This window comes from Callithrix jacchus, chromosome 5, assembly GCF_049354715.1.
Source record: "Callithrix jacchus isolate 240 chromosome 5, calJac240_pri, whole genome shotgun sequence".
Classification (NCBI taxonomy): Eukaryota; Metazoa; Chordata; class Mammalia; order Primates; family Cebidae; genus Callithrix; species Callithrix jacchus.
The window spans coordinates 65,509,509-65,536,278 of NC_133506.1; the positions used below are offsets into that span (position 1 = coordinate 65,509,509).

Genomic DNA, 26,770 nt, shown 5'->3' on the forward strand with positions numbered 1-26,770 from the left:
AGTTCGTTCGCCAGTTCCGGTCACGTTGCTGGGTGTTTACGCCTCGAGCCCGCCCCGGCCCCCCTTCGGCGCCCCCCGAACCCCCCGGAGCCCCTGCCCGACTGCCCCGCAGCCTCCCAGCAGCTGATGGCGCCGCAGCCGGGGCGGGAGCTGCGGAACCCGGGGCGCAGCTAGCGCGGGGGGGAAGAGCGCCGCCCCCACCCAGCCCGGCCCCGACCCCGGGCCCCGCCGGCCGGTGGCTCCCAGGTCCCGAAGGTGAGGAGGCCGGTCGGTGGGCGTGGGGGATGTGAGCGCCGGGGCAGCCCCGGGAGGGAGCAGCGCGGCCGAGCTCCAGCTCCCCCGGGAGGGCTGGCGCGGGGCTGGGCACCGCAGCGCGCAGGAGGTGGGCTGACTCGCGGCGGGCTGCTGGCAGAAGTTGTCCTCCACCGCCCAGACCCGGGTCCTGCCTGGCGCTGCCGGGCGTCCAGAGAGGCCTGAGGTCGAGCCCCGCCGCCACCCACCACGCACACCTTTCTTTCTGCTGCCTTTGCCTTCCTGTTTGCTCCCTCTCTTCCCCGTGCTCCTTAGTCTCCACATGCCCCGCCAGCCCTGCCTTCCCTGGGAGTCATATTGGAGGCATAATCAGGGCAGAACATGAAGCCTGAAGAGGGTGGGGGGCTCCAGCTTCCCCATACACCACATTCCAGTGTGGTGACTGGATCCTCAGCTTTGCTAAGGTGGGGGGGCTCCTGAAATCTTCAGTGGAGGGGGCAGCCAGAGTTGAGGGATAAGGGGGGGAGGGGCTCTGGAGTGGAGAGGACCACAAGGTCCTGGGGGATGTGGCACTACCACTGGCCAAGTGGCCCCAACTTGCACACAGAGTTCTAGTCATTTGTCAAAGGCTGAATCTTTGCTCCAGACTTAAATCCCCAGAAAAGCCAAGGACTTGGGGTTGGGGAGCAGCGTACTTATTTTTTAGCAGTGTATTTACTTGCTGTGGTGATTCCCAGCAAGACTCAATCCATTCTCCTGGTTTCAGCAACATTAATTGTGGGCCTGTTCCTTGCAAGAGATTCCCAGAGACAAAGCCTTGCCCTCAGGAAGCATATGGCTTAGCACAGAAGCCAGGTGCATGCAGGCACACACACATACACACACACACACACACACACACACACACACACACAAAGTGATAATAGGATAGACTGTGGCGCTAGCCGCCACCCAGATTCCAACAAATTGCCTGGGGAACAAAGAGGCAGGAGAGAGTCTTTCCAGCTTGGTGGGGGATCAGGGGTGGCTTCATGGTAAGGTAATGCCAGAGCAAGGTCCTGAAGGATGGGTCAGGTTTCAAGAGGCAGAGACAGGGTGGACATGGTAAGTGAGGGGATGCCTGGCTACTGGGCTACTGGAAAAGGTTGTCATGAGAGCAGCAAGAGGTAGAATCCCAAAGAAGAGAAGATCAGCCTGCAAAGACGGACTGCCAAATGCAGGCTGATGTTCTCCTCTTTGGATTCTCTTGTGAGAGGCCATCAATGCCAGGATGATCGTCCAGTGGGGTGCTTCTAGTTGCCAGGCACTGTAGTTGTGTATATTGAGCAAACTCCTTTACCCCTCAGCCTGTCTCGTCATCCATAAAGTGGATACATTAATAGAATCTTCAGTGTGGGGTTGTTGCCAAGATAAGTGAGTTAATATATGTAAAATGCTAAGAACAGTACCAATTACTTATTATTATAAGTATTATTACCCATGCATTCATGCCATGTCCAAGATAGGCTGCATGCCTTCCTGCTCTCCTACTGCCCCAGACCTCTGAGTCAGACCAGGAACAGGAATAATGACTAAGAAAAATAAAGCTTATATTGATTCTTTTTTTTGAGACAGAGTTTTCTTCTTGTCACCCAGGCTGGAGGGCCATGGCACGATCTCAGCTCACTGCAACCTCCAGCTCCCAGGTTGAAGTGATTCTCCTGCCTCAGCCTCCCAAGTAGCTGGGACTACAGGTGTGTGCCACCACACCCTGCTAATTTTTGTATTTGTAGTAGTAGAGACAGGGTTTCGCCATATTGGCCAGGCTGGTCTTGAACTCCTGACCTCAGGTGATCAGCTTGCCTTGGCCTCCCAAAGTGTTGGGATTACAGGCGTGAGCCACCGCGCCTGGTCTGATTCATTTATTTGTTCACTTATTGCCGTGCCTGTCCTATCTAATATACCTTCCCTGACTATAAGAATAATAAAAATAAGTCTAACATTCTCCTTAAAACAAGAAAACATACATAAAGAATTTTAACAAAACGTGGGTATTAACTGTTAAGAACAGCACAAAGATATTTGTTGACTTGATAAATCGTTTTAGAAAAGAAACACTAGGAAAAGCTGAACCTGGGACAAGAGAATATGGTCAGTGAGTGAGGAAGGGCAGACAAAGCAAGCCCCGAGCAAGCAGGTCACAAGAAGTGCAGGGTCTGGTTCCTCTCCCAGCAACCTCCTCTGCCTGAGGGAAAGAGGCAGCAGAGGCCAGGGGACCTTGAGCAGATGAAAAGGGTGTGGGGAAGGTGAGATTTAGATAGCCAAGGAATGACTGAACTAAAAAGAGGTTTTGAGGGCATGGTGGCTCACACCTGTAATCCCAGCACTTTGGGAGGCTGAGGCAGGTGGATCACTTGAGGTCAGGAGTTCAAGACCAGCCTGGCCAACATGGCAAAACCCCTGGTCTACTAAAAATACAAAAATTAGCCAGGCATGGTGGCAGGCTCCTGAAGTCCCAGTTGCTCAGCAGGCTGAGGCAGCAGAATTGCTTGAGCCAGTAGGCAGAGGTTGCAGTGAGCTGAGACCGTGCCACTGCACTCCAGCCTAGGTGATAGAGTAAGTCTCCGTCTCAAAAAAAAAAAAATAAATTAAAAAAATAATAATTAAGAAAAAACCTGTGGGCGAGCAAAAGCCTTTCCTCCAATGAATTTGTATGTATGCATAAGCTCATAATATAAAGAAGGGATAAAAAGGCAAAGCCTCCGGCCCCGCCCTTTGCCCCCAGTCCTTTTGAGACCCCTTAGTGGAGTCCTGGAGGTCTATGGAGCAAAACTTGAAAACCACTAACTGAGATGATTTTGAAGGTCCTCTGGGTCCTAAGCACTATGATTCTGTACTTTTTTTTTATTTATTAAAAAGAGATGGGGGTCTCGCTATGTTGCCCAGGCTGGAGTGCAGTGGCTATTCACAGGCACGATCTCACTACTGATCAGCACGGGAGTTTTGACCTGCTCCGTTTCCAACCTGGGCCGGTTCATCCCTCCTTAGGCAACCTGGTGGTCCCCCGCTCCCGGGAGGTCACCATATTGATGCCAAACTTAGTGCGAACACCCAATCAGCATAGTGCACTACAGCCCAGAACTCCCGGGCTCAAGCAATCCTCCAGCCTCAGCCTCCCAAGTAGCTGGGACTACCGGCACACGCCACCGTGCCCAGCTATGATTCTGTACTTTGTATGGTTCTTTCAACCCAAAGAGCTGTAAAAACTAAGCCAGGCATGGTGGCTCACACCTGTAATCCCAGCACTTTGGGAGGCCAAGGTGGGCATATCACCTGAGGTCAGGAGTTTGAGACCAGCCTGGCCAACATGGTGAAACCCTGACTCTACAAAAAATGCAAAAATTAGCCAGGCATTTTGGTGGGCACCTGTAATCTCAGCTATTGGGAGGCTGAGGCAGGAGAATTGCTTGAACCCAGGAGTCGGAGGTTGCAGTGAGCCAAGATCACGCCACTGCACTCCAGCCTGGGCAATAGAGCAAGACTCCATCTCAAAAAAAAAGGGGGGGTGCCAGGCACGGTGGCTCATGCCTGTAATCCCAGCACTTTGGGAGGCTGAGGCAGGCGGATCACTTGAGGTCAGGAGTTCAAGACCAGCCTGGCCAACACAGTGAAACCCCATCTGTAAAAGGAAAAAGAAGAAGGGAAAATTAACAGAAAAAAAAAAACTCAGAGAACCAGAAGGAGGGAAGCAGAAACAATCCAGTCCCTTATGTGGTCAGGACAGTGGACAGAGGACAGTGACCCTCTTCCCTGAGCATGTTAACTCAAGCTGGATGCCTAGTGCTGGATGTGGGGGAAAGATGGAGCTGATAGCACCAGCCCTTTAGCTGCTGTTACTAGCTTAGGCCACTTCCTCGGGCATGAGCATCTGAAGCCCAGATGTTCCAGGACTGCGTTTCTGATGGGAACATCTGATGTTTTCCTAGCTTGGGCCTTCTGAAATAGTGCCTGCAACTCCCCAGCCACCACAGAGAGATTTTGGTTGTCACTAGTTCCCTTCCCCACGCTATCTCCCACCCTCCCCCAAAAGAACAATAACGCCTAAGGAAGAATAGTTGCCAAGATTGTTTGTGACCCAAATTTCTGTCCTGAGAAAAGCAGCCTGCCTAGTTGGAAGCAAATACTCGAGTCTTTCTGGGAAAGCACAGAAGCAGCTGTTTGGCCGAGCCTCTCACAGTGGCCAGAGTCCAGTCTCCAGAGCTGTGTGGGAAGACCTTTTCTCTTCAGACGCGTTTCCATCTCAGTGGCTGGGAGCAAACGATTTCTCTCTTTATCCCAAGCACGGGCCCACACACCTTCATCCTCCAGGCGTGCGCACAGCAGACAGAGCAGCAAGAGGATCGAGAAACACTCACACATGCTCCTTGAGGCACACAGGCACACTGAGGCACACGTAGAGATAAGCAAGCACACAAATCCCAACACAGACACACAGTTGCACGAACACACAGCTCACCTGTTTCTCTTGAGTTGTGCACCAGCATATTATTGTTTTTATTTTATCTTTTATCTTTTTGTTTTTGAGACACAGTCTGGCTCTGTTGCCCAGGCTGGAGTGCAGTGGTGCAATCTCAGCTCACTGCAACCTCTGCCTCCCAGGTTCAATCGATTCCCCTGCCTCAGCCTCCCGAGTAGCTGGGACCACAGGTGCACACCACCACACCTGGCTAATTTTTTTGTATTTTTAGTAGAGATGGGGTTTCACCACGTTGACCAGGATGGTCTAGATCTCTTGACCTCGTGATCCACCCGCCTTGGCCTCCCAAAGTGCTGGGATTACAGGCTTGAGCCACTGTGCCCGGCCTAGGAGTCTGGTTCTTTTATTTATTTATTTATTTTTTTGAGACAGAGTTTTACTCTTGTTGCCCTGGCTAGAGTGCAATGGCGCAATCTCGGCTCACCGCAACCTCTGCCTCCCAGATTCAAGCAATTCTCCTGCCTCAGCCTCCCGAGTAGCTGGGATTACAGGCATGTGCCACCAAGCCCGGCTAATTTTGTACTTTTTAGTAGAGATGGGGTTTTTCCATGTTGGTCAGGCTAGTCTTGAACTCCTGACCTCAGATGATCCACCCGCGTCAGCCACCCAAAGCGCTGGGATTACGGGTGTGAGCCAACAGTGCCTGGCTGAGACAGGGTCTTTCTCTGTTGCCAGGACTGGAGTGCAATGGCCGGATCATGCACCAGCTCCTGGGTGCAAGCCATCCTCCCACCTCAGCCTCCCAAGTAGCTGGACTACAGGCTCATGCTACCAAGCCCAGTTAATTTTTGTATTTTGGTAGAGACATTTCCACAGGTTGCCCAAAGTGCTGAGATTACAGGCGTGAGCCCCGCACCTGGCCTCAGGCTTCTTTTGAATGGCTTTCTTAATTAGGTCAGGCACACCCAGAATAATCTCCATTTTGATTAAATAATTGTCGACTGATTGGCTGCCTTAATTACATCTGCAGAATCCCTTCACCTTTGTGAGGGTGAAATCCATCATACGCACAGGTCCCACCCACAATCTAGCAGAACACCTGCAGGCCAGAGGCTGGGAATTTTGGGGACCGTCTTGGAATTCTGCCTGTAACAGGTGTCAGCCTAAAAGTTGATTCCTCAAAGAGAACTTTCCTCACCCCAAATCTAAAGAAGGCTCCCAATTTTTTTTTTTTTTTTTTGAGATGGAGTCTCGATGTTGTTACCCAGACTGGAGTGCAATGGCACGATCTCGGCTCACCACAACCTCCGCCTTCTGGGTTCAAGCAATTTTCCTGCCTCAGCCTCCCGAGTAGCTGGGATTATAGGCGCGCACCAGCATACCCAGCTAATTTTTGTATTTTTAGTAGAGATGGGGTTTCACCTTGTTGACCAGGATGGTCTCGATCTCTTGACCTCGTGATCCACCCACCTCGTCCTCCCAAAGTGCTGGGATTATAGGTGTGAGCCACCGTGCCCGGCCTCCCCTCTTAATTTTTTCACGTTACCTCGTAGGTCTCTTTCATGGCACTCATCACAGATTGTAATTACATCCTTATTTGCATTATCTGTTTGTTCAACACATTATTTGTTTGATTCTCTCCACCCTGTGAGGTCCAGGAGAGCAGAGACTTTACGGTGTTCAGTCCTGCACTCCCTCAGCCCAGCACAGGGCGTGGCAGTAGGAGATCACTAAATGACTGAATGGAAACATCAGCAGATCAAGACAGGAATTAACCTCCTCACACATTAAATGGACAGAGAAGTAGAGGAAGAAGGGATGCAGCACTGATTGAGCCAGGTCCTGTGCTAAGCACTTTACATTTCTTTACTCTATTTATTTATTTTTATTTTCTATTTATTTATGTGAGAAGGACTCTCACTCTGTCTCCAGGCTGGAGTGCAGTGGCATGATCTTGGCTCACCGCAATCTCCGCCTCCCAGGTTCACGCGATTCTCCTGCCTCAGCCTCCCTCCTGAGCAGCTGGGACTACATGCGTGCGCCACCATACATGGCTAATTTTCTTATTTATTTATTTATTTATTTACTTTAAGAGACGGGGCCTTGCTATGTTGCCCAGGCTGGAGTGCAGTGGCTATTCACAGGCTCGATCCCACTACTGATCAGCACGGGAGTTTTGACCTGCTCCATTTCCGACGTGGGCCGGTTCACCCCTCCTTAGGCAACCTGGTGGTCCCCCACTCCCAGGAGGTCACTATATTGATGCTGAACTTAGTGTGGACACCCAATCGGCATAGCTTACTCCTGGGCTTAAGCAATCCTCCAGCCTCAGCCTCCCGAGTAGCTGAGACCACAGGCATGCACCATTGCGCCTAGCTAATTTTTGTATTTTTAGTAGAGACAGGGTTTCACCATATTGGTCAGCCAGGTCTCAAACTCCTGACCTCAGGTGATCTACCCACCTCAGCCTCCCAAAGTGTTGGAATTACAGATGTGAGCCACCGCGCCCAGCCTCACATTTGTTATCTCATTTAATCCTTACAACTATCCTAGGACTGTAGGATTTGCAGCCCCATCTTTCTTACAGGGGGAAAATAGCTCAGAGAGGTCAATTATCATACCAAAAGTCACACCGCAGGTAACTGAAACAGCCACAAATCAGCTGGATGCAGTGGCTCATGCCTGTAATCCCAGCGCTTTGGGAGACCAAGTTGGGAGGACTGCTTGAGGCTAGGAAGTGAACACAAGCCTAGGCAATATAGTGAGACCCTGTCTCTGCAAAAAAAATAAAAAATTAGCCAGGAGTGGTGGCATGCACCTGTATTCCTTAGCTACTTGGGAGGCTGGGGTGGAAGGATTGCTAGAGCCCAGGAGTTTGAGGTTGCAGATCGCCTCACTGTACTCCAGCCTGGGTGACAGTCAAACCTCGGACTCTTCCCAATGTAAATATCAGCGTAAATATTAGGAACCTTCTCTGGACTTGGTTGGAGAATTGACTCTGCCACTACTTACTAAACGTCTTTTTTTTGGCCGGCTGTGGTGGCTCATGCCTGTAAATCCCAGCACTTTGGGAGGCTGAGGTGGGCAGATCACGAGGTCAGGAGATCAAGACCATCCTAACACAGTGAAACCCTGTCTAAAAATATAAAAAAAATTACTAAATATATTTACTAATATTTAGTAAAATATATTTACTAAAAATATAAAAAATTAGCTGGGTGTGGTGGCACACACCTGTAGTTCCAGCTACTCCAGAGCCTGAGGCAGGAGAATTGCTTAAACCCAGGAGGTGGAGGTTGCAGTGAGCCAAGATCGTACCACTGCACTCCAGCCTGGGCAAAAGAGCGAGATTCTGTCTCCCAAAAAAAAGTCTTTTATGAAGTGGGGTGATAATACCTACTGAAGCTTGGTTGACAGACGAAAGATCATGTGTATAATGATCCCTGAACATAGCAGATGGTCAGCAAATGTAGCCAGCGATCCCCACAGGCCAAAGGTCCACCCCTTGTTGAAATGAAAGGGTTATTTGGTTGGATTGGGGGATCAGGGGAGTACCAGAGAAAAGGGCCCAGAGAGGAGTGTCCCGAGGATGGGAGGTCTCAGGGGGACCTGCTTTATGTGACCCCACAAATGAAAATCTGGATTTCCCGAGTCTTACACGGAAGCTAGTCTGGAGGGGACCATTTGGTGAAGAGAATTATTCATCTTACTGGCCTGTCTCTACCACTGCCCAGGACATTTCAGAGGCAGATGAAGGCAGGTTCCTCAAAGGTGAAGGCAAAGCTTAGGGAGTCCTTGGCTGAGAAAGCAGGAGTTCGTAGTCCTGGGCCCCAGAGTTTGTTGTCTGCCTCTGCTTGTCCAAGATGCTGATCATCACAGAAGAGAGTCATTGAGAAGAGGGCGGGGCCAGGAGAGGCAGAGCTGGAGAGCCAAGCCATCATTAGGATTCAGAGATGCACACCTTCTCATCCATCACAGCAACTCAAGTTTCCACAATGGGAGTCACTGCATGGGTCTCTTTCCCCCTCTCCTATTCCTTTTAAAATTTTTATTTATTTTTATTTATTTTTTTATTTTTATTTTTATTTTTGAGACGGAGTTTCACAGTTGTTACCCAGACTGGAGTGCAATGGCATGATCTCGGCTCACCACAACCTCCGCCTTCTGGGTTCAGGCAATTCTCCTGCCTCAGCCTCCTGAATAGCTGGGACTACAGGCATGCACCACCATGCCCAGCTAATTTTTGTATTTTTAGTAGAGAGGGGGTTTCACCTTGTTGACCAGGACGGTCTCGATCTCTTGACCTCGTGATCCACCCACCTCGGCCTCCCAAAGTGCTGGGATTATAGGCGTGAGCCCCCGCGCCTGGCCTATTTATGTATTTTTGAGATGGGAGTCTTGCTCTGTTGCCCAGGCTGCAGTGCAGGGGCATGATCTTGGCTCATTGCAACCTCCACCTCCCAGGTTGAAGCAATCCTTGCGCCTCAGCCTCCCAAGTAGCTGGGATTACAGGCGTATGCCCCACCATGCCCAGCTAATTTTTTGTATTTTTAGTAGAGATGAGGTTTTGCCGCGTTGGTCAGGCTGGTCTCGAACTCTTGGACTCAAGTGATCTGCCTGCCTTAGGCTCCAAAAGTGCTGGAATTACAGGTGTGAGCCACAGTGTCTGGCCTGTTTCTCTATTATTTTATCTGTTTATTTATTTAGAGATGGAGTCTCACTCTGCCTTCCAGGCTGGAGTGCAATGACATGGTCTCAGCTCACTGCAACCTGCACCTCTAAGGTTGAAGCACTTCTCATGCCTCAAACTCCCAAGTAGCTGGGATTATAGGAGCCTGCCACCATGCCAGGCTAATTTTTTGTATTGTTGGAAGAGATGGGGTTTCACCAAGTTGGCCAGGCTGGTCTGGAACTCCCGACCTCAGGAGTTCCCCCCAACCCCGACTCAGCCTCCCAAAGTGCTGGAATGACAGGCGTGAGCCACCACGCTCAGCCTTTCTCTTTTTAAAAGGGACTCCACCACCTGCCTTTAGCCCAGTCAGTGTTAGTGAAACATTCACCACATCTTCTTCCACTGTGATTTGGAGGCGCCTGGAGCCCTGGACTGTGGTAGAGTTGGAGTTGAACTAAGGGAGAATTATCCTCAGAATAGCCACGTAGCCCTTGGGCTGAGACACTTGTGGGACGTCAGAGCTCAGGGTCACTCACTCCACAACTCCCTCATTTTACCCATGAGAAAACCCAGAGCCCACAGAGGGAGAGGACTCACCCAGGTCACACTGCGAGGGCAGGAGAAGCAGGCTAGAACCCATGTTTTCTCTGTTTATTCACTTTGCCACTCCATCTGTTTTCCTGTTTGAGAAGTAGAACAGGCTGGCTGGGCGCGGTGGCTCACACCTGTAATCCCAGCACTTTGGGAGGCTGAGGCAGGTGGATCACAAGGTCAGGAGTTCAAGACCAGCCTGGCCAAGATGGTGAAACCCATCTCTATTTAATAAAGAGAGAGAGACAGAGAAGTAGAAGAGGCTAAAGTTACACGGGGCCGGGTGCAGTGGCTCACCTCTTAATCTCAGCACTTTGGGAGGCTGAGACAGGTGGATCACCTGAGGTCAGGAGTTCAAGACTAGCCTGGCCAACATGGTGAAACCCTAAAATACAAAAATTAACCAGGCATGGTGGTAGGCGCCTGTAATCCTAGTTACCTGGGAGGCTGAGGCACGAGAATCGCTTGAATCTGGGAGGCGGAGGTTGCAGTAAGCCAAGATCGCACCACTGCACTCCAGCCTGGGTAACAGAGCAAGGCTCCATCTCAAAAAAAAAAAGTTACACGGGAGCAGGAGAATGAAACCATTGCCTCCTGGGCCTCTGGTTCTCTGTCTGTGAAATGGGAATAACGATGCTTTCCTGTCTACACCCTGCTTCATCATGAAGGCTGAATAAGGAAACAGCGGGGCAGTAACAGCAGTGGCGGAATCATCTTCCTGGTGGCAACAGGACCCAGAGTGGAGGAGACAGTGAAAGAGCTGAGGGTGGGGCAGCGCACATGGGCTTGGAAGAGGTGGGTTCACCTTGTCGTCCTCCCTAGGTGGGGCCAGGCCTGGGTTGCCATGGATACCGTGTCCCTGCAGCATCAGATCCAGAGCGTGCAACGCCACATCAGCTTCTTGAAAAAGGAGCAGATGGCCCTACTGCGAGACCTGCACCTGGAGATCCTGAGGCTGCAGAAACGCTGCTCAGGTGAGGCCAGGAGAGACAGTCAGATGGGTGGGAAAGGGTCACTGGTCATTGTCATCATCACAGTCATTGGTTTTTTTCTTTCTTTTTTTTTTGAGACAGTCTTGCTCTGTTGCCCAGGCTGGAGTGCAGTGGCTGGATCTCATCTCACTGCAAACTCCGCCCTCCCAGGTTCAAGCAATTCTCCTGCCTCCACCTCCTAAGTAGCTGCGATTACAGGCATGCGCCACCATGCCTGCTAATTTTTGTATTTTTAGTAGGGTTGGGTTTCACCATATTGGCCAGGCTGGTCTTGAACTCCCGGCCTCATGATCCACCTGCCTCAGACTCCCAAAGTGCTGGGATTACAGGCGTGAGCCACTGCACCTGGCCAGAACAGCCAGTTTCACAGCCACAGTTTCTGGGGTGTGCCCACCAGCAGCCCCTGTGAGCCTCACACTGCACCAATTCTGCTGCCTCTTTTTTTGAATAAGGAAGCTGAGACTTGGGGAGGTGAGACAGACAGAGAAGTTCTAGGAACACTTGACAGTTTCAGGGCAAAGCACTCTGGTTAAGGTAGTGTAGGACTCCTGGGAACCCAATCCCGGAGGTTCCCATCCTTTCCAAGTCACTGTTCACCACGAAACTCCCAGCTCTGAGTCTAGCTGGGGAGACACACAGGCCAACTGGTGATATGGAGAGAGAGCAGAAATCAAGCAGGAGCTCATGGGCAGGCGAACATCCAGCCTGAGGAGCAGGCACGGGAGGAGACCCAGCCTCTGAGGCTCCCCAGGGGAGGGGTGCTTCAGCTCCTAGAGGCTACGTAACATGTGGACATGCCGAGATACCACAGGGAAAGGGGAGTGGAGAGAGCATTCCAGATGAAGGGAAGAGCATGGCAAAGTCCAGAAGCTGAGAAGCTAGAGGCTCATGGAAAGTTCTAGTTGATGGATAGAGCAGCACTTAAAGGAGACTGATCTCGAGGCTGGACGCAGCAGCTCACATCTGTGATCCCAGCACTTTGAGAGGCCGAAGTGGGTGGATCATCTGAGGTCAGGAATTTGAGACCAGCCTGACCAATATGGTGAAACCCCGTCTCTACTAAAAATATAAATATTACCTGGGCGCAGTGGCAGATGCCTGTAGTCCCAGCTACTCAGGATGCTAAGATGCGAGAGAATTGCTTGAACCCAGGAGGCAAAGGTTGCAGTGAGCCAAGATTGTGCCACTGCACTCCAGCCTGGGCAACAGACTGAGACTCTGTCAAAAAAAAAAAAAATCCGACTGGAGCCAGAGTGTGGAAGACCTTGACCAATACCATGATCGCCAAGGAGTTTGTCCTCCTGGGTAGTGGGAGGCACAGAGGGTTTTTTGAGCAGCTCAGTGCTGCTTGATAGCATTATGCCGCACTGAGAAATTCAGTCTGGGCTGGGCGCGGTGGCTCACGCCTGTAATCCCAGCACTTTCGGAGGCTGAGGTGGGTGGATCACGAGGTCAAGAGATCAAGACCATCCTGGTCAACAAGGTGAAACCCCATCTTTACCAAAAATACAAAAAATTAGCTGGGCATGGTGACGCGTGCCTATAATCCCAGCTACTCAGGAAGCTGAGGCAAGAGAATTGCCTGAACCCAGGAGGTGGAGGTTGCGGTGAGCCGAGATCGCGCCATTGTACTCCAGCCTGGGTAACAAGAGCGAAACTCCATCTCAAAAAAAAAAAAGAAAGAAACTCAGTCTGGGCCAGGCACGGTGGCTCACGCCCGTAATCCCAACACTTTGGGAGGCCGAGGTGAGCAGATATGAGGTCAGAAGTTTGAGAGCAGCCTGGCCAATATGGTGAAACCTCATCTCTACTAAAAACACAAAAATTAGCTGGGTATGATGGCATGCACCTATAATCCCAGTTACTCACGAGGCTGAGGCAAGAGAATCGCTTGAACCCAGGAAGCGAGATCGGGCCACTGCACTCCAGCCTGGATGACAGAGCAAGTGCAAGACTGTCTCAAAGAAAAAAAAAAAAAAAAAAACTCAGTCTGGGCCAGGTGCGGTGGCCGATACCTGTAATCCCAGCACTTTGGGAGGCTGAGGTGGGTGGATCACCTAAGGTCAAGAGTTCAAGAACAGCCTGACCAACATGGTGAAACCCCATCTCTACTAAAAATACAAAAGTTAGCCAGGCGTGGTGGTGCACACCTGTAATCCCAGCTACTCAGAAGGCTGAGGCAGGAGAATCACTTGAACCTGGGAGGTGTAAGTTGGAGTGAGCCAAGATCACATTACTGCACTCCAGCATGGACCTCAGAGTGAGACTGTCTCAAAAAAAGAAAGAAAGAAAGCAAAAGCAGTTCAGTCTGGCAGTTGTATGGAAGCTGAATTGGTGGGAGAGGGAGGTAGGGAAACCAGCAGAGGTGGTGAACGGTACAGGGGAGAGATGAAGAGGGATGGAAAGGGGAGGACCCATGGGAGGTGGGCTGAAAAAAAGGACTTGCCTGCCGACTATAATTGTGGGCGGAGCAGAGGGAGGCACCAAGGACGGAGTGAAATCCCAGGCCTGGCCTCTGCTCTTGCGCTTGAGGTCTCAGCTGCCTGGGGCTCTCAGAGGCTTGGCTCTGCCCCAAGTGCTCCTTGAGGCTGAGTTTCCACATTCAGGCTTTTGAGCCACATTGGCTCCAAAGCCTGAATGTGGAAACTCATAGACTGTCTCAGCTGGGAGGGCCCAGCCTCTTCATTGTACCTACTTAGGTAAACCAAGGCCCAGAGAGACAGCCGCCCAGTATGTCAGTGGTGGAGGGATAATTAGGTCCCAGAGCTCCAGACGCACGGCCCTACATGCCTCTGCAGCTTTCTGGACGTCTTCTCCCCAAGATGCTCAGACTTCTAACTCCCAGCACCTGCTCCTGGGAGCTCCCTACTGCCCAGGGAAACTGAGTCCCAAAGGATCTGAGTGACCCAGCTCACTCCCCACACTGTGACATGAGAAGCCAATAGTCCTGACTCAGGCATTACAGCTTCCTCAGGCTCCACAGACACAGTCGGCAGCCACATTCTCAACTCCCCTGAAGACAGGATGGGAACAGAGAGAGGCCAGCCTGGGAGACAACAGTGACCCAAGTATCTCACCCATGCCTGATGCAACCTTTTCACTGAAATAACAAAATTATAAAAAAAAAAAAAAAAAAGAGGAAACCACCAGGCACGGTGGCTCACACCTGTAATCCCAGCACTTTAGGAGGCAGAGGCAGGCATATCACAAGGTCAGGAGTTCGAGACCAGTCTGGCCAATATGGTAAAACCCCATCTCTACTAAAAATACAAAAATTAGACGGGCATGGTGGCATGTGCCTGTAATCTCAGCTTCTCAGGAGGCTGATGTAGGAGAATCACCTGAACCTGGAAGGCAGTGGTTGCATTGAGCCAAGATTGTGCCATGGCATTCCAGCCTGGGCAACAAGAGTGAGACTCCATCTCAAAAAGAAAGAAAAAGAAAAGAGAAAATCCTAAGACCCTACAGCAGTTCCTCTTGCTTCTGTTTTGCTAATTCTGAGAACTGGTGGCTCCTCCTTTTAGGACCCAGGCCAGATCCCCAAGTGTGGAGCCAGCAGGACAGAGCGCCCTCACCCCTGCTGCCCTTCTCACATGGCTATGGGCCTGAAACCTCGGTTTTTTTTTTATTACTATTTTTTATTTTTGAGATGGAGTCTCACTCTGTCACCCAGGCTGGAGTACAGTGGCACGATGTCAGCTCACTGCAACCTCCGCCTTCCAGGTTGAAGCCATTCTCCTGCCTCAGCCTCCCAAGTAGCTGGGACTACAGGTACTCACCACCACTAATTTTTGTACTTTTAGCAGAGACGAGCTTTCACCATGTTGGCCAGGATGGTCTTGAACTCCTGACCTCAGATGATCTGCCTGCCTTGGCCTCCCAAAGTGCTGCGATTATAGGCGTGAGCTTCCATACCCCACCACCTCTCGGTTATTGATTAAGGAGATAAAATAACTGGGCTGGGCTACAGCAGCCATTCTTGGGGCTGAAATGACTGAATAAGGCCTTTCCCCCAAGGAGGAGCTGATGAGAAGAGAGAAGATAAGGGAAAGGAGATTACAGAGGAACCCAGAGCTGGGAGGGCGTTGGGAGGGGGAGAGGCTGGTGTAGGAGACCAGCCTGTCCTGAGGGAGCTGGCTGAGGGTGGGCGAGGCCTCAGAACGAAGAGCTGGAGAGGTGGGCATGTTCTGGGGGGTGAAGCAGCGTGGATGATGACAAGAACTCCCCACCCTTGTTCAGCACCAGTTTAGCCCTGGGCCGAGCTCACTTTTATTTTTTTCTCATTTAATCCTGGCGACAGCTCCTTAGAGAGGAGATGCTCTTATGCCCCTATTTTCCAGATGAGAAAACTGAGGCTCAGAGAGGTGCTGTTACTGGCCATGGTCACACAGCATGTGACCTCACAGCATGCTCATCTACAGCCCAGCTGGGACTTTTATCTCCCTACCCCCAAGTCCTGGGTTTAAGGGCTGAAGAGAAACCACCCACAGGGAGTTCATGGCAGAGCCAAGGCATCCCCATGCCCAAATCCCTGAACCCAGTTCAGGACCCCTGGGGCTACATCACAAGCCCTTGGAGGAGGGGCTGAGTTGGCCCCAGGAAGCCCTGGAGGGAGGCATTGGAGCCCTCACAGGGCACCCAGGGAGCAGGTTCAGACTCTGGTCACAGCAGAAGGCTCAGGCATCCCAGCTGCCTGTCTCCCAGCAACAACCGGCCTCCCCAGAGAAGGCACCTCTGGTAAAGCTCTGGAAGAGCCCAGTGAGGGCAGTGAGGAGGGGCGGGCAGAGGGGTCACAGGCCAGTCCCTGACGGTGCTGCTGGGTGCTGGTCCCAGAGATGTGCTGCCTTCCTTACCCGACCCCCAGCTTCACACCTTCTCCCCTTGGGCACCAGACTGTGTGCCTGCAAGTGTACACAGGTGCCTCTGAGTAGGCCTGCATCACTGGCAGCTGTGGCTCTGGCTGCCTTCTGTCCTTGTATCAGCTCTTGAGCCATGCTGGAGTTGGGGGAGTGGGGGTGGGTCTGGAAAAGTTATCAAACTCACCTGGGCTGAGAGATGGGGTTGGAGGGCACTAAGGAATGGAAACTAGGGCGCCAGGCCGGCAGAGGGGTGGTGGCTAGGCTGCAGTACCCAGGAGGAAACTGCCCCTGCGCCACTGCCCTCGAGTGGCTCCTAGGCTGCCCGCCCCACCCCGTCAATGCCAAGCCTCCATCACTAAGGCAGCACGGTCCTCGAAGCCCCTCCCTGCCAGGGGGGAATACAGTAGAACTGGGCTTGGGAGGGGGCAGTGCTGATATTCAGATAATAACACAGGCTCAGCCATACCAGCTGTCAAAACAGTGAAAAGCAGCCATGCGCGGTGGCTCACGCTTGTCATCCCAGCACTTTGGGAGGCTATGACAGGATTGCTTGAGCCCAGGAGTTTGAGACCAGCCTGGACAATATAGAAAGACTCCATTGCTACAAAAAAAAAAAAAATTAAGCCGGGCTCAGTGGCTCACACCTGTCATCCCAGCACTTTGGGAGGCCGAGGCAGGTAGATCACGAGGTCAAGAGATCGAGACCATCCTGGCTAACATGGTGAAACCCGTCCGTCTCTACTAAAAATACAAAAAATTAGCCAGACGTGGTGGCGGAAGCCTGTAGTCCCAGCTACGCAGGAGGCTAAGGCAGGAGAATTGCTTGAATTTGGGAGGCAGAAGTTGCAGTGGGCTGAGATCACGCCACTGCATTCCAGCCTGGGCAACAGAGTGAGACTTTGTCTCAAAAAAAAAAAAACGGTGAGAAGCAAGTGTCCAAACTGGTAAGTAGCCACTGCCCTGAGCTTGCCTCAGTGCCACCAAGTAGTTCAGGATTCTCCAGCAGCCATCAGCTGAACACAAAAAGGTCAAAGCCCTGCACAGCAAAAGTCTTCCAGGACTGCTCTGATTAGCTGGCATATCACCCCAGGAAGGGTAGATACTCCCCCAGCCCCAAAACAAGCCAGGGTCCTCAGTCCCAGGAGGAGTGAACTAAACTCCAAACCTGGGTTCAAAGCTTGAGCTGGGAAGATTTCTGAGCTTAGAATCCAGCTGGCCAGGTTCCGGCTGCATCCTAGACACACCTCTTCATCTCTTCCCCTTGCAAAACTGCAGTAAAATAGTATGGGGATGGTTTCTAAAGATCCTTATTGCCACTCTTACTGAGCTGTGATTCCATGATCTCTCTCTCATACACACACACACACACACAAACTGCCTTTTCTTTTCTTTCCCCCTAGAACTGACGCATGACCTGGAAATGAGAGGGGTCCAATCTCACCAGCAAGGTAAGAGAGGGACTACTGGTGGGGAAGGGTCATGGGCCCCACAGCTGGAGTTTCCCCAGCCCTTAGTAAGATCCATGCCTTCTCTGTTGCCAGCCTAGACTTGAGAACAGTCACTCCTTGGCTGGTGAGCAGAGTGCAGGGTGTCAGCCACACTTGCCCAGTGGATGACCTTGGGGATGCCCTTGTGCAGTGAACAATGTACACCACCACACACAGTGCCCTGTATCCATGTCTCTGTCCAAAGTGAGGAAAGGAAAGCAGGAAGGAAATGGTAATGTGACTCACCTCCCCAGTCCTTCCCATCCTTGCACAAGGGATCACATGGTCAGTGTCAAGGTGCACTCATCTGAGTGATTGCAGGCTGAGGCCAAGATGCATATCAGGATGGGCTCCTTGACTTCAAGGAATTTACAGGAAATGAAAAACACACACACACACACACACACTAGTAAATCCTGCATTTTACAAGATTTCTTGCTGTCGTAGAAATTCCACTGAAGTCAGGCGTGGTGACTCACGCCTGTTATCCCAGCACTTTGGGAGGTTGAGGTGGGTGGATCACCTGAGGTCAAGAGTTCAAGACCAGACTGGCAAACATGGTGAAACCCCGTCTGTACTAAAAATACAAAAATTAGCCAGGTGCGGTGGTATGCATCTGTAATCCCAGGTACTTGAGAAGCTGATGTGGGAGGATCACTTCAACCCAGGAGGCAGAGGTTGCAGTGAGCCGAAATTAAGCCACTTCACTCCAGCCTGGGCAACAAGCGAAACTGTCTCAAAAAAAGAAATTCCACTAAAATATTTGTTTATAGAATATTACTTCACCCATAAAATTGGGGGGTTGGGGGCTCAATGGGTATCGACTTTTAGTTTTGCAAGACGAGAAAGTTCTAAAGATCTGTTGTACACCAACATGAATATACCTAACGGTATGGAATGGTACTCCTACAAATGGTTAGGATGCTAAATCTTGTCATGTCTTTTTCCCCACAATTTTTAAATTGAATTGTTGAGATCTTTATCATCAGATTATAAGAGCTCAGAACCAGGACTGAGTACATATAAAAAATTAGCCGCCTGTAATCCCAGCACTTTGGAAGGCCGAGGCGGGTGGATCACAAAGTCAAGAGATTGAGACCGGCTGGGCATGGTGGCTCACGCCTGTAATCCCAGCACTTTGGAGGCCAAGACGGGTAGATCACCTGAGGTCGGGAGTTCAAGACCAGCCTGACCAACATGGTGAAACCCCATCTCTACTAAAAGTACAAAAAATTAGCTGGGCGTGGTGGTGCGTGCCTGTTGTCCCAGCTACTCGGGAGGCTGAGGCAGAACTGCTTGAAACCAGAAAACAGAAGTTGCAGTGAGCCGGGATTGCGCCACTGCACTCCAGGCTGGCGACAGAGCAAGACTCTGTCTCAAAAAAAAAAAAAAAATTAGCTGGACACAGTGGTGCATGCCTGTAATACCAGCTGCTCGGGAGGCTGAGGCAAAAGAATTGCTTCAACTCAGGAGGCAGAGGTTGGGGTGAGCTGAAATCACCGCATTGCACTCCGGCCTGGGCAACAAGAGGGAAACTCAGTCTCAAAAAAAAGATGACTCTTCCATATTGCTGTGTTGCTTATAGAGAAGTGCTATAGGCTGGAAGTTTAAGCTATGATGTTAGAAGCCTTACAGATTGCTTTGTGTATTCATGCTTAAAGATCAGCTAGGGATCATCTAAACACTTATGGACCTGGACTAATTCCACCATAAAAGGACAACCTCTTCTGCCCAGGTGGTTGATGGAAGGCAGCACGAATCCCAGACGCTAGGACAGTTCTGTGACAAAGCCTCTTTCACCCCACTCACTGTCCTTTGTCTGAAAGGGTCTTTGTGGTCACCTGGGCTCAAGCCACTGCCCAGTATCGTGGTTTTTTTTATTTTTTTTGAGACAGGGTCTCATACTATATCGCCCAGGCTGGTATGTAGTGGCACCATCTCTGCTCACTGCAATCTCCACCTCCTGGATGGGCTCAAGAGATCCTTTCACATCAACCTCGAGATCAGCTGTTTCTACAGACATGTGCCACCACGCCTGGCTTTTTTGTAGATGGAGTTTCACCACGTCACTGACGTTGGTCTTGAACTCCTGAGCTTAAGCAATTTGCTCAGCCTCCAAAGTGCCAGGATTACAGACGTGAGCCACTGTGCTGGCCTGTCTTGTCTTTCAATGGGCTTGGAGAACTCTTTTTTTTTTAAGACAGAGTCTTACTGTCACCAGGCGCCAGGCTGGAGTGCAGTGGCACAATCTCGGTTCACTGCAACCTCCACCTCCTGGGTTCAAGCAATTCTCCTGCCTCAGCCTCCCGAGTAGCTGGGACTATAGGAGCATGCCACCATGCCCAGCTAATTTTTGTATTTTTAGTAGACGGGGTTTCACCATGTTGACCAGGATGGTCTCGATCTCTTGACCTCAGGATCCGCCCACCTCGGCCTCCCAAAGTGCTGGGATTACAGGCTTGAGCCACCATGCCCGGCTGAGAACTTTTTTTATTTTAGAGACAGGGTCTTGCTCTGTTGCCCAGGCTGTAGTGTCCCGAGGCACAGTCACAGCTCACTATAGCTTCGTACTTCTAGGCTCAAGAGATCCTCCCCCCTCAGCCCTCCCCCAAGTCACTGGGATGAGTGTGCCAACCCACTGGGCTTAAGAACTTTCTTTGTCCTCTTATCACTTGGTGATTTTCATACTTCCAGGGTACTTTTTCCACTTGGCTGCCTACATCCCTACATTCACACGTCCCGAGTCCTAGGATATGGTCCTGCTGAGACAGCTTGTGGTCAGGAGACAGGGGTCCTCAACTCAGCTGCACACGAGAATCACCTGGGAAGATCTAAGCAACACCAGTTCCCAGGTTCAACTCCAGGGATGCTGATTCAATTGGTTTTTAGTAGTGCCCAGGTAACAGCATTTTTTAAAACTCTCTAGGTAGTTCCAGTGCCTATCCAGGGTTGAAACCTGCTGCAGTGGCAAAGGGAAACAATAAACAAAAAAATCACAAACATGCGGGTGGGCGTGGTGACTCATACCTGTTTTTTTTTTTGAAACGGTGTCTCATTCTGTTGCCCAGGCTGGAGTGCAGTGATGTGATCTTGGCTCACTGCAGCCTTGGGTTCAAGTGATTCTCCTGCCTCAGCCTTCTGAGTAGCTGGGGTTACAGGCGTCACCATGCCTGGCTAATTTTTGTATTTTTAGTAGAGATGAGGTTTCATCATGTTGGTCAGGCTGGTCTCGAACTCCTGACCTTGTGATCCACCTGCCTTGGCCTCCCAAAGTACTGGGATTACAGGCGTGAGCCACAACACCCGACCAAGATGACTCACACCTGTAATCCGAACATTTTGGGAGGCTGAGGCAGGAGGATTGCCTGAACCCAGGAGTTCGAGACCAGCCCAGGCAATATGGCAAAGCCTCCTCTCTACAAAAAAATGTGCATGCCTGTGGTCCAAGCTCCTGGGAAGGCTGAGGTAGGAGGATTACTTGAGCCCAGGAGGCTCAAGTAGAGGCTGCAGTGAGCTATGCCACTGCACTCCAGCCTGGCAACAGAGGGAGACTTTGTCTCAAAAAAAAAAAAAAAAAAAAAGGTGATAATGTCCTGTGGAGGAAACAAGGGCACAGACTCCCCACACACACTCACATCTCCTTCAATCCCTTCCTCTCACCAGGTCTTCCTGCCACTGGGTTTTAACACAAGCTGTTTCCTGTCTGGAGCACCCTTCTCTCCTGTCTTCACTACTTAATTCCCATTTATCCTTAGATCTTAGCTCTAGTCTCTTCTGCTGGGAAGACTTCCCTCTCGAGGTCACATTCTCCAGTTACAGTCACAGCACTGACTTTCCACATGTCACAGTTGCAAGCTCACATTTATTTGTGATTATTTACTATGTCTCTCCCACTACCGTGTAAACTTCACAGAGACCGTTTTATTATGTGTCCTACCTCCAATACCTAACACAGTGCACGTGGTCAGGAGTCCATGAATTATATGTGGAATGAATAAAGGGCCTGGAAGGGGTTTGCACTTAAGCTGAAACCTGAAGAATGAGAGGAGAGGCCAAGCAGAGGATAGGAAAGGCGCAAGGGCAGAACGAGGAAGGCCACTGCAGCCCCAGTGGGCAAGGAGAGGGAGATCGGTAGGACGAGTAGGTGGGGGGCGTGGGGAGGAGTGGGGCTTGTTTTGTTTTTGTTTTTTGAGAGTGAGTCTCGCTTCGTCACCCAGGCTGGAGTGCACTGGCGTGATCTCAGCTCACTACAACCTCGGCCCCTCCTAGATTCAAGCGATCCTCCTGCCTCAGCCTCCGAGTAGCTAGGATTACAGGCACCCACCACAATGCCTGGCTAACTTTTGTATTTATAGTAGAAATGGGGTTTCGCCATGTTGGCCAGGCTGGTCTCGAACTCCTGTTCTCAACTGATCTGACAAATTCAGCTTCCCAAATGCTGGGTTACAGGCGCAAGCCTCCGCGCCTGGCCTCATTGTTTTATTTTTAGTAGAGACGCGGTTGCGCCATGCTGGCCAAGCTGGTCTCGAACTCCTGACCTCAAGTGATCCGCCCACCTCGTCCTCCCAAATGCTGAGATTCCAGGCGTGAACCCCCGCGCCGGGCCTGGGCACTTTGTTGCGTGGAGCGCTGAGCCGTGCAGATTCTGTTCCAATCCCGGCGGTGACTATAACCTCTGGCCTCTGCACCGTTCCAGAGGCGGCATCCCGGGAGTTGGAGAGCAAGTGCCGCGCCCTGGAGTCGCAGCTGGAGGCGCGGGCCGCGGCCAACGCGGAGCTACGGCGGGAGGTGGCGCAGCGCGAGGCGCTGGTATCCGCGCTGCGCTGCAGCCTCCGCACCGAGGAGCGCCGCTTCCTGGAGGAGCTGCGCCGCCGCAGCCACCGCGCCACCGTGCTGGGCACCGAGCTGCAGAAGCACACCGAGACGGCCGCCTACCTCTCCTGCCAGCTGCACGCGGCGCGCCAGAGACTGCAGGCCCCGCGCCCGGGCCCCGGCGCCGCCGCCGCCGCCGAACCCCGGCCCCGCCGCCGCGCACCGCGGGCCCGCCGCCCCCCCGCCGCCCACGAGGCCGCCGCCAAGGGCCCCGGCCGGGATTGGGCCGCCTGGGACCGCGGGGCCTGCGCCCTGGACGACGCCGACCCCATGCCCGATCCCGCGGTCTTCCTCTACGCCCGGAGGCCGCTGCGGCCCAGCGGTCGCAGCCTGCGCCAGCCGCCTCCCCAGGAGCCCCCGGACCGAGCCGGCCCGCAGCATCCCGCGCCTAGCGCGCAGGGGGACCCGGAGTAGGCCCAGGGTGACGCGGAGCGCACGGGGAGGGTCGGCCAGGGACGCAGCTCGGGCCGTGCATATAGGTCCCGGGGGCCGAGGGCGGCTGCCCCTCCTCCAGGAAGCGAGTAGCTGCGGCCTCGGCTCCCCCACCCCTCCAACCGCCAGCCTTTTGTACTTCCCGACGTTTCCAAAGCTTCCAGCGTTCTCCTCCCGCGAGATTCCTCCACGGGGCCGAGCGGCGACACCTTCTTTTCGGGGAGGCCTCGCAGCCCGGATCCTCACCCAGTCCCGGCCGCCGGCCACACGGGAGGGGCGAGGACACGCCCGGCCCCGGGAAAGCCGACAGTCCGTGGTGGGGTGGGAGGGCCGGGCTGGCCTGCGGAGTGGCAGCGGTACCCCCGGCCTCCCCACCCCGGCGCCGACGCCCTTCCCGCTCAGCCTCCTTCCTCCCAGGAGAGGCTTAGGTTCGGGTCTGTCCTTTTACCCCTACCCCGAACCTGCCGACAGGTCCTTGCAGGCGAGCACGGAACACTTTAGAAGATGCGCCTTCCCAGAGCCCCTGGTGGGGAAGGTGCGCCTGCTCGAAGTTGAACTTCTGGAAGGTCGCATCCGTGTGCCCTGGGAGAGGATTACAGAAGCGGCCAGGTGGCCGGACTTGGTCTAGAGCCGTCTCCAGCGCAGCTCTTCCCGAGTCCGCCACGCTGGGCACGCGGGGACTGGGAGCTGCTCTGGGGAAGGGAGGTGACGGAGAGGCAAGCTGCGGGCCAGGCTTCCGGAAGGCAGGAACTGTTTTCCCCTCAGGGGGTAGCCCCAGGTTTTCCTAGTCCTGTTTATTGGTGCTAATTTTGCTCGGCTTCCTAATCAGCTGGTTGCACCCAGAGGCAAGAAGAAGGAGGCCTTGGCCGGGCACGGTGGCTCACGTCTGTAATCCCAGCACCTTGGGAGGCTGCGACGGGCGGATCACCGGAGGTCACGAGTTCGAGACCAGCCTGGCCAACTTGGTGAAACCCCGTCTCTACTAAAAATACAAAAAGCTGGGCGTGTTGGTGCGTGCCTGTAATCCCAGCTACTTGAGAAGTGGAAGCAGGAGAATCGCTGGAACCTGGAAGGTGGAGGTTGCAGTTAGCCGAGATCGCGCCATTACACTCCAGCCTGGGCTACAAGAGCAAAACTCCATCTCAAAAAAAGGAAAAAAGAAGGGCCTGGCTTCTTGGAAGTGGCAGCTACTGATAGAAGTTTGGGTTTGGGTTTGCTGGGGGGCATGGTGGGAGCACAGGTGAGTCCCCACCCGGGACCCCGTCCGGAGATGCCCCTGAACCTGTCAGAATCTGGAAGTGGTGGGATGCGCAGTTCCCCATGTCGAATGGTGGAAAGGGGAACGCCCCACTTCCTAGCCCTTTCTCCTAAGCTCCCCAGCCACTACCAAAGGCAGGAGGGGCAGTTCAGCGCAGCTTGTTGCCCCCACCCGCAGTCCAGCCTAGAAGGAAGCACACCCCTGGAGCCCCATGCCATCCCTCCTGTGTGGGTCCTGCCTGAAGTCCTAAGTGCCTGTGAGGTCTTCCAGGGGCTTCAAGGGGAGGACATGGGGCAGGGAGAGGCCTTTACCTCCCTCATAGACACCCCTTTCCTGACAGTTCCTGACCTTGGCTGATGCCACACATTCCGTGTTACCCAGGGGTCTGGGAGGTGAGCAGAGTCAAGCTCTAGGGTTACAAGCTCTTCTCCCAACATGGCCCCATGAAGACGGAGGAATCCCCGACCACACCCCCTTTCCTTCCATTTGTTAGAGGGAGGGGAAATTGGCAAGAAGTAGCAACCAGTGAGCGAGCACACTCAGCCAATCAGTGTGCAGCCCTCCCCGCTGCCCCCTCCTGGGACTACCCAGACCACTGAGCAATAACCAGGCCTGGTCTGTGGGTCTCCAGCTCCTGGGATCCAGACGGCTCAGGTTGGGGCACCCTTGGAACAGTGCTCTCCAGTCTCATGTGGGCCAAGAAGGTGGCTTGGGGTCCTTGCTCTGCCTGCCCCCACCTCTCCTCCAACAGTCCTGTGGTTGTGCCTGTGCCATCTCTGTCCCCCCTCAAGTATATGTAACTCATTGCATTTCTATTCTTTCTGAACCTGTCTGTGTATGAGGGCCTCACTCCTCTCTCAGAGGTGTCCAGAGGACTGTGGGAAGGAGGGCAAGAGCCTCTTTCCAGAGGACCCACACACCCTCATCTCCCACAACCACACTTTTGGGGTGAACAGGGTGACTTCCTTAGGTCAATTCTTCTGCAGAGATGGTAAAGTACTTTATCTGCCCACCCACCCACTAAAAGCCATAGCTCCTTTTGCCTGGCCTCCTCCCAGCTCTATAGCAATAGCCCCCTTCCCCCTTCCCTTCTGGGCCTCCAGTGTGTCCAGCTCTGGCCCCAGGGATCTTCCAGTGGCCTGCCTGCCTCTCCCGAAGTGATTCCATCAGTGCTACCCAACAACCGTCCCTCTTCTAGCAACCACAGATAATGACGGTTGTTTGTGGGGGCTTGGAGATCCCCTAGATGAAAAGTTCTGAGTCTGGAGCAGCTGACTCACTGACTCTCAGCTGAGGTGCTGAAGGTGCCTGGGGCAAGCTGGGGGAGAACCCATGGCAGATGCAGGATTCTAGTTTTCACAGAAATTCCCCCCTTGCCCTCCTGAAAATAATGGAAACTTCCCTCCACCCGCCTGCACAGAACCCTCCGTGCAGCAGAATAAGACTAGGAGCTGGAGTCATTGGCCTGCTCTTGGCCGCTGCCCAAAACTCCTCAGCCTCAGCCCGGAGAGGCCACCCTCCCTGGATTTGGCCTAGGGAAGCCTCCCACCCCCACGCCCCCCAGCTGCTGGAATGTCTGGGTGACTAAGAAGGGAAAGGACTATATCTCTCCTCTGCTGCACGAATCCCCACTGGGAGAGAGGGAGTGTTGAAGATGACACTCAGGGTCCCTAGGTGGAGCTCCTGCCACACCCCAAGTGTGGACAGATCCAGGACGCAGAGCTTCTGGTGGGGACCTCCCCCTGCTCTGGAACTCGGCCAGGGCGCAATGGGCTATGCTGTCAGAGGCTCTGTACCTCAGCCCAGCCACCTCACCCTGCAGCTTGGGGGACTAGTCCAGGGCCAAAGTGGGGTAGCCCTTCCCCATATAAGCAGCAGGATGGAGTTCTCCCTGGTGGAGAGAGGGAGGAGGCCTAGAGGGTGAGGGGCAGCTTCTCAGTGTGGGGAGGGGGTTCTCCAAGCAACTTCTCCAGGACACACCAGCCTTGAATGGGGGACGTGCAGGGCTTCAAAACCACCTGGCAGGCGCCCTGTGGACAGGGTAGAGGGGCCTGCTCCAAATTCTCTGTTGGCTGCGCTTTTGAATCCAGTGCTTTTCAGACTGTACTCATTCACCCACAGAAGTAGAGTCCTGTGCTTTAGGGTGACTGTCATATGCCTTATTCTTAATAAAATCTCTGAAAAACATGAATTCAATCTCTTACTTTGGGCACTCTGCCGCACCGCATCTTGGTTCTTCCAGGTGTGGGAAGAGGATGTGGAGGAGCTAGGTGAGTGGTTCGGGGTCAGCCAGTGTGACTAGGAGCTGAGACTCGGGTTCTCTCATTAGATATGCCTCAGACCGGCATGATGGCTCACTCAGGGCATGATGGCTCACGCCTGTCATCCCAGAACTTTGGGAGGCCAAGGCTGGCAGATGACCTGTGGTCAGGAGTTCAAGACCAGCCTAGCCAACACAGTGAAATAACATCTCTACTAAAATAAAAATCAGCCAGGTGTGGTGGTGCGTGCCTATAATCCTAGCTACTCGGGAGGCTGAGGCACCAGAATCCCTTGAATCCAGGAGGCAGAGTATGCAGTGAGCTGAGATTGCACCAGTATATTCCAGCCTGGGTGATGCAGTGAGACTCTATCTCAAAAAAAAAAAAAAGGCAGGGCAAGGTGGCTCACGCCTGTAATCCCAGCACTTTGAGAAGATGAGGCAGGCGGATCACACCTCAGGAAATCAAGACCATCCTGGCCAACATGGTGAAACCCTGTCTTTATATAAAATACAAAAATTAGTTGGTCATGGTGGTGGGTGCCTATAGTCCCAGCTACTGGGGAGGCTGAGGCAGAAGAATTGCTTGAATCCTGGAGGGGTGGAGGTTGCAGTGAGCGGAGATCACACCACTGCACT

At 52.8% G+C, this 26,770-nt stretch overlaps 1 protein-coding gene across 1 annotated transcript; it reads left to right on the forward strand.

The window, feature by feature from the left end:
• On the forward strand, window positions 1-26,062 carry CCDC92B (coiled-coil domain containing 92B). Its single transcript, XM_035299359.3, has 4 exons — window positions 1-255; window positions 10,794-10,945; window positions 17,223-17,270; window positions 22,006-26,062. Exons 2-4 carry the CDS (start codon window positions 10,816-10,818, stop codon window positions 22,593-22,595), a joined length of 768 nt encoding a protein of 255 aa, XP_035155250.1. The 5' UTR covers window positions 1-255; window positions 10,794-10,815; the 3' UTR covers window positions 22,596-26,062.
• Window positions 26,063-26,770: the final 708 nt, after the last annotated feature.

Excerpts from the sequence above, each read along its gene's own strand:
- CCDC92B (XM_035299359.3), top strand. The coding sequence starts at position 10,816 with ATGGATACCGTGTCCCTGCAGCATCAGATCCAGAGCGTGCAACGCCAC. Across the intron at positions 10,946-17,222 it reads GCTGCAGAAACGCTGCTCAG|AACTGACGCATGACCTGGAA; the intron begins GTGAGGCCAGGA and ends CTTTCCCCCTAG. Across the intron at positions 17,271-22,005 it reads GGTCCAATCTCACCAGCAAG|AGGCGGCATCCCGGGAGTTG; the intron begins GTAAGAGAGGGA and ends GCACCGTTCCAG.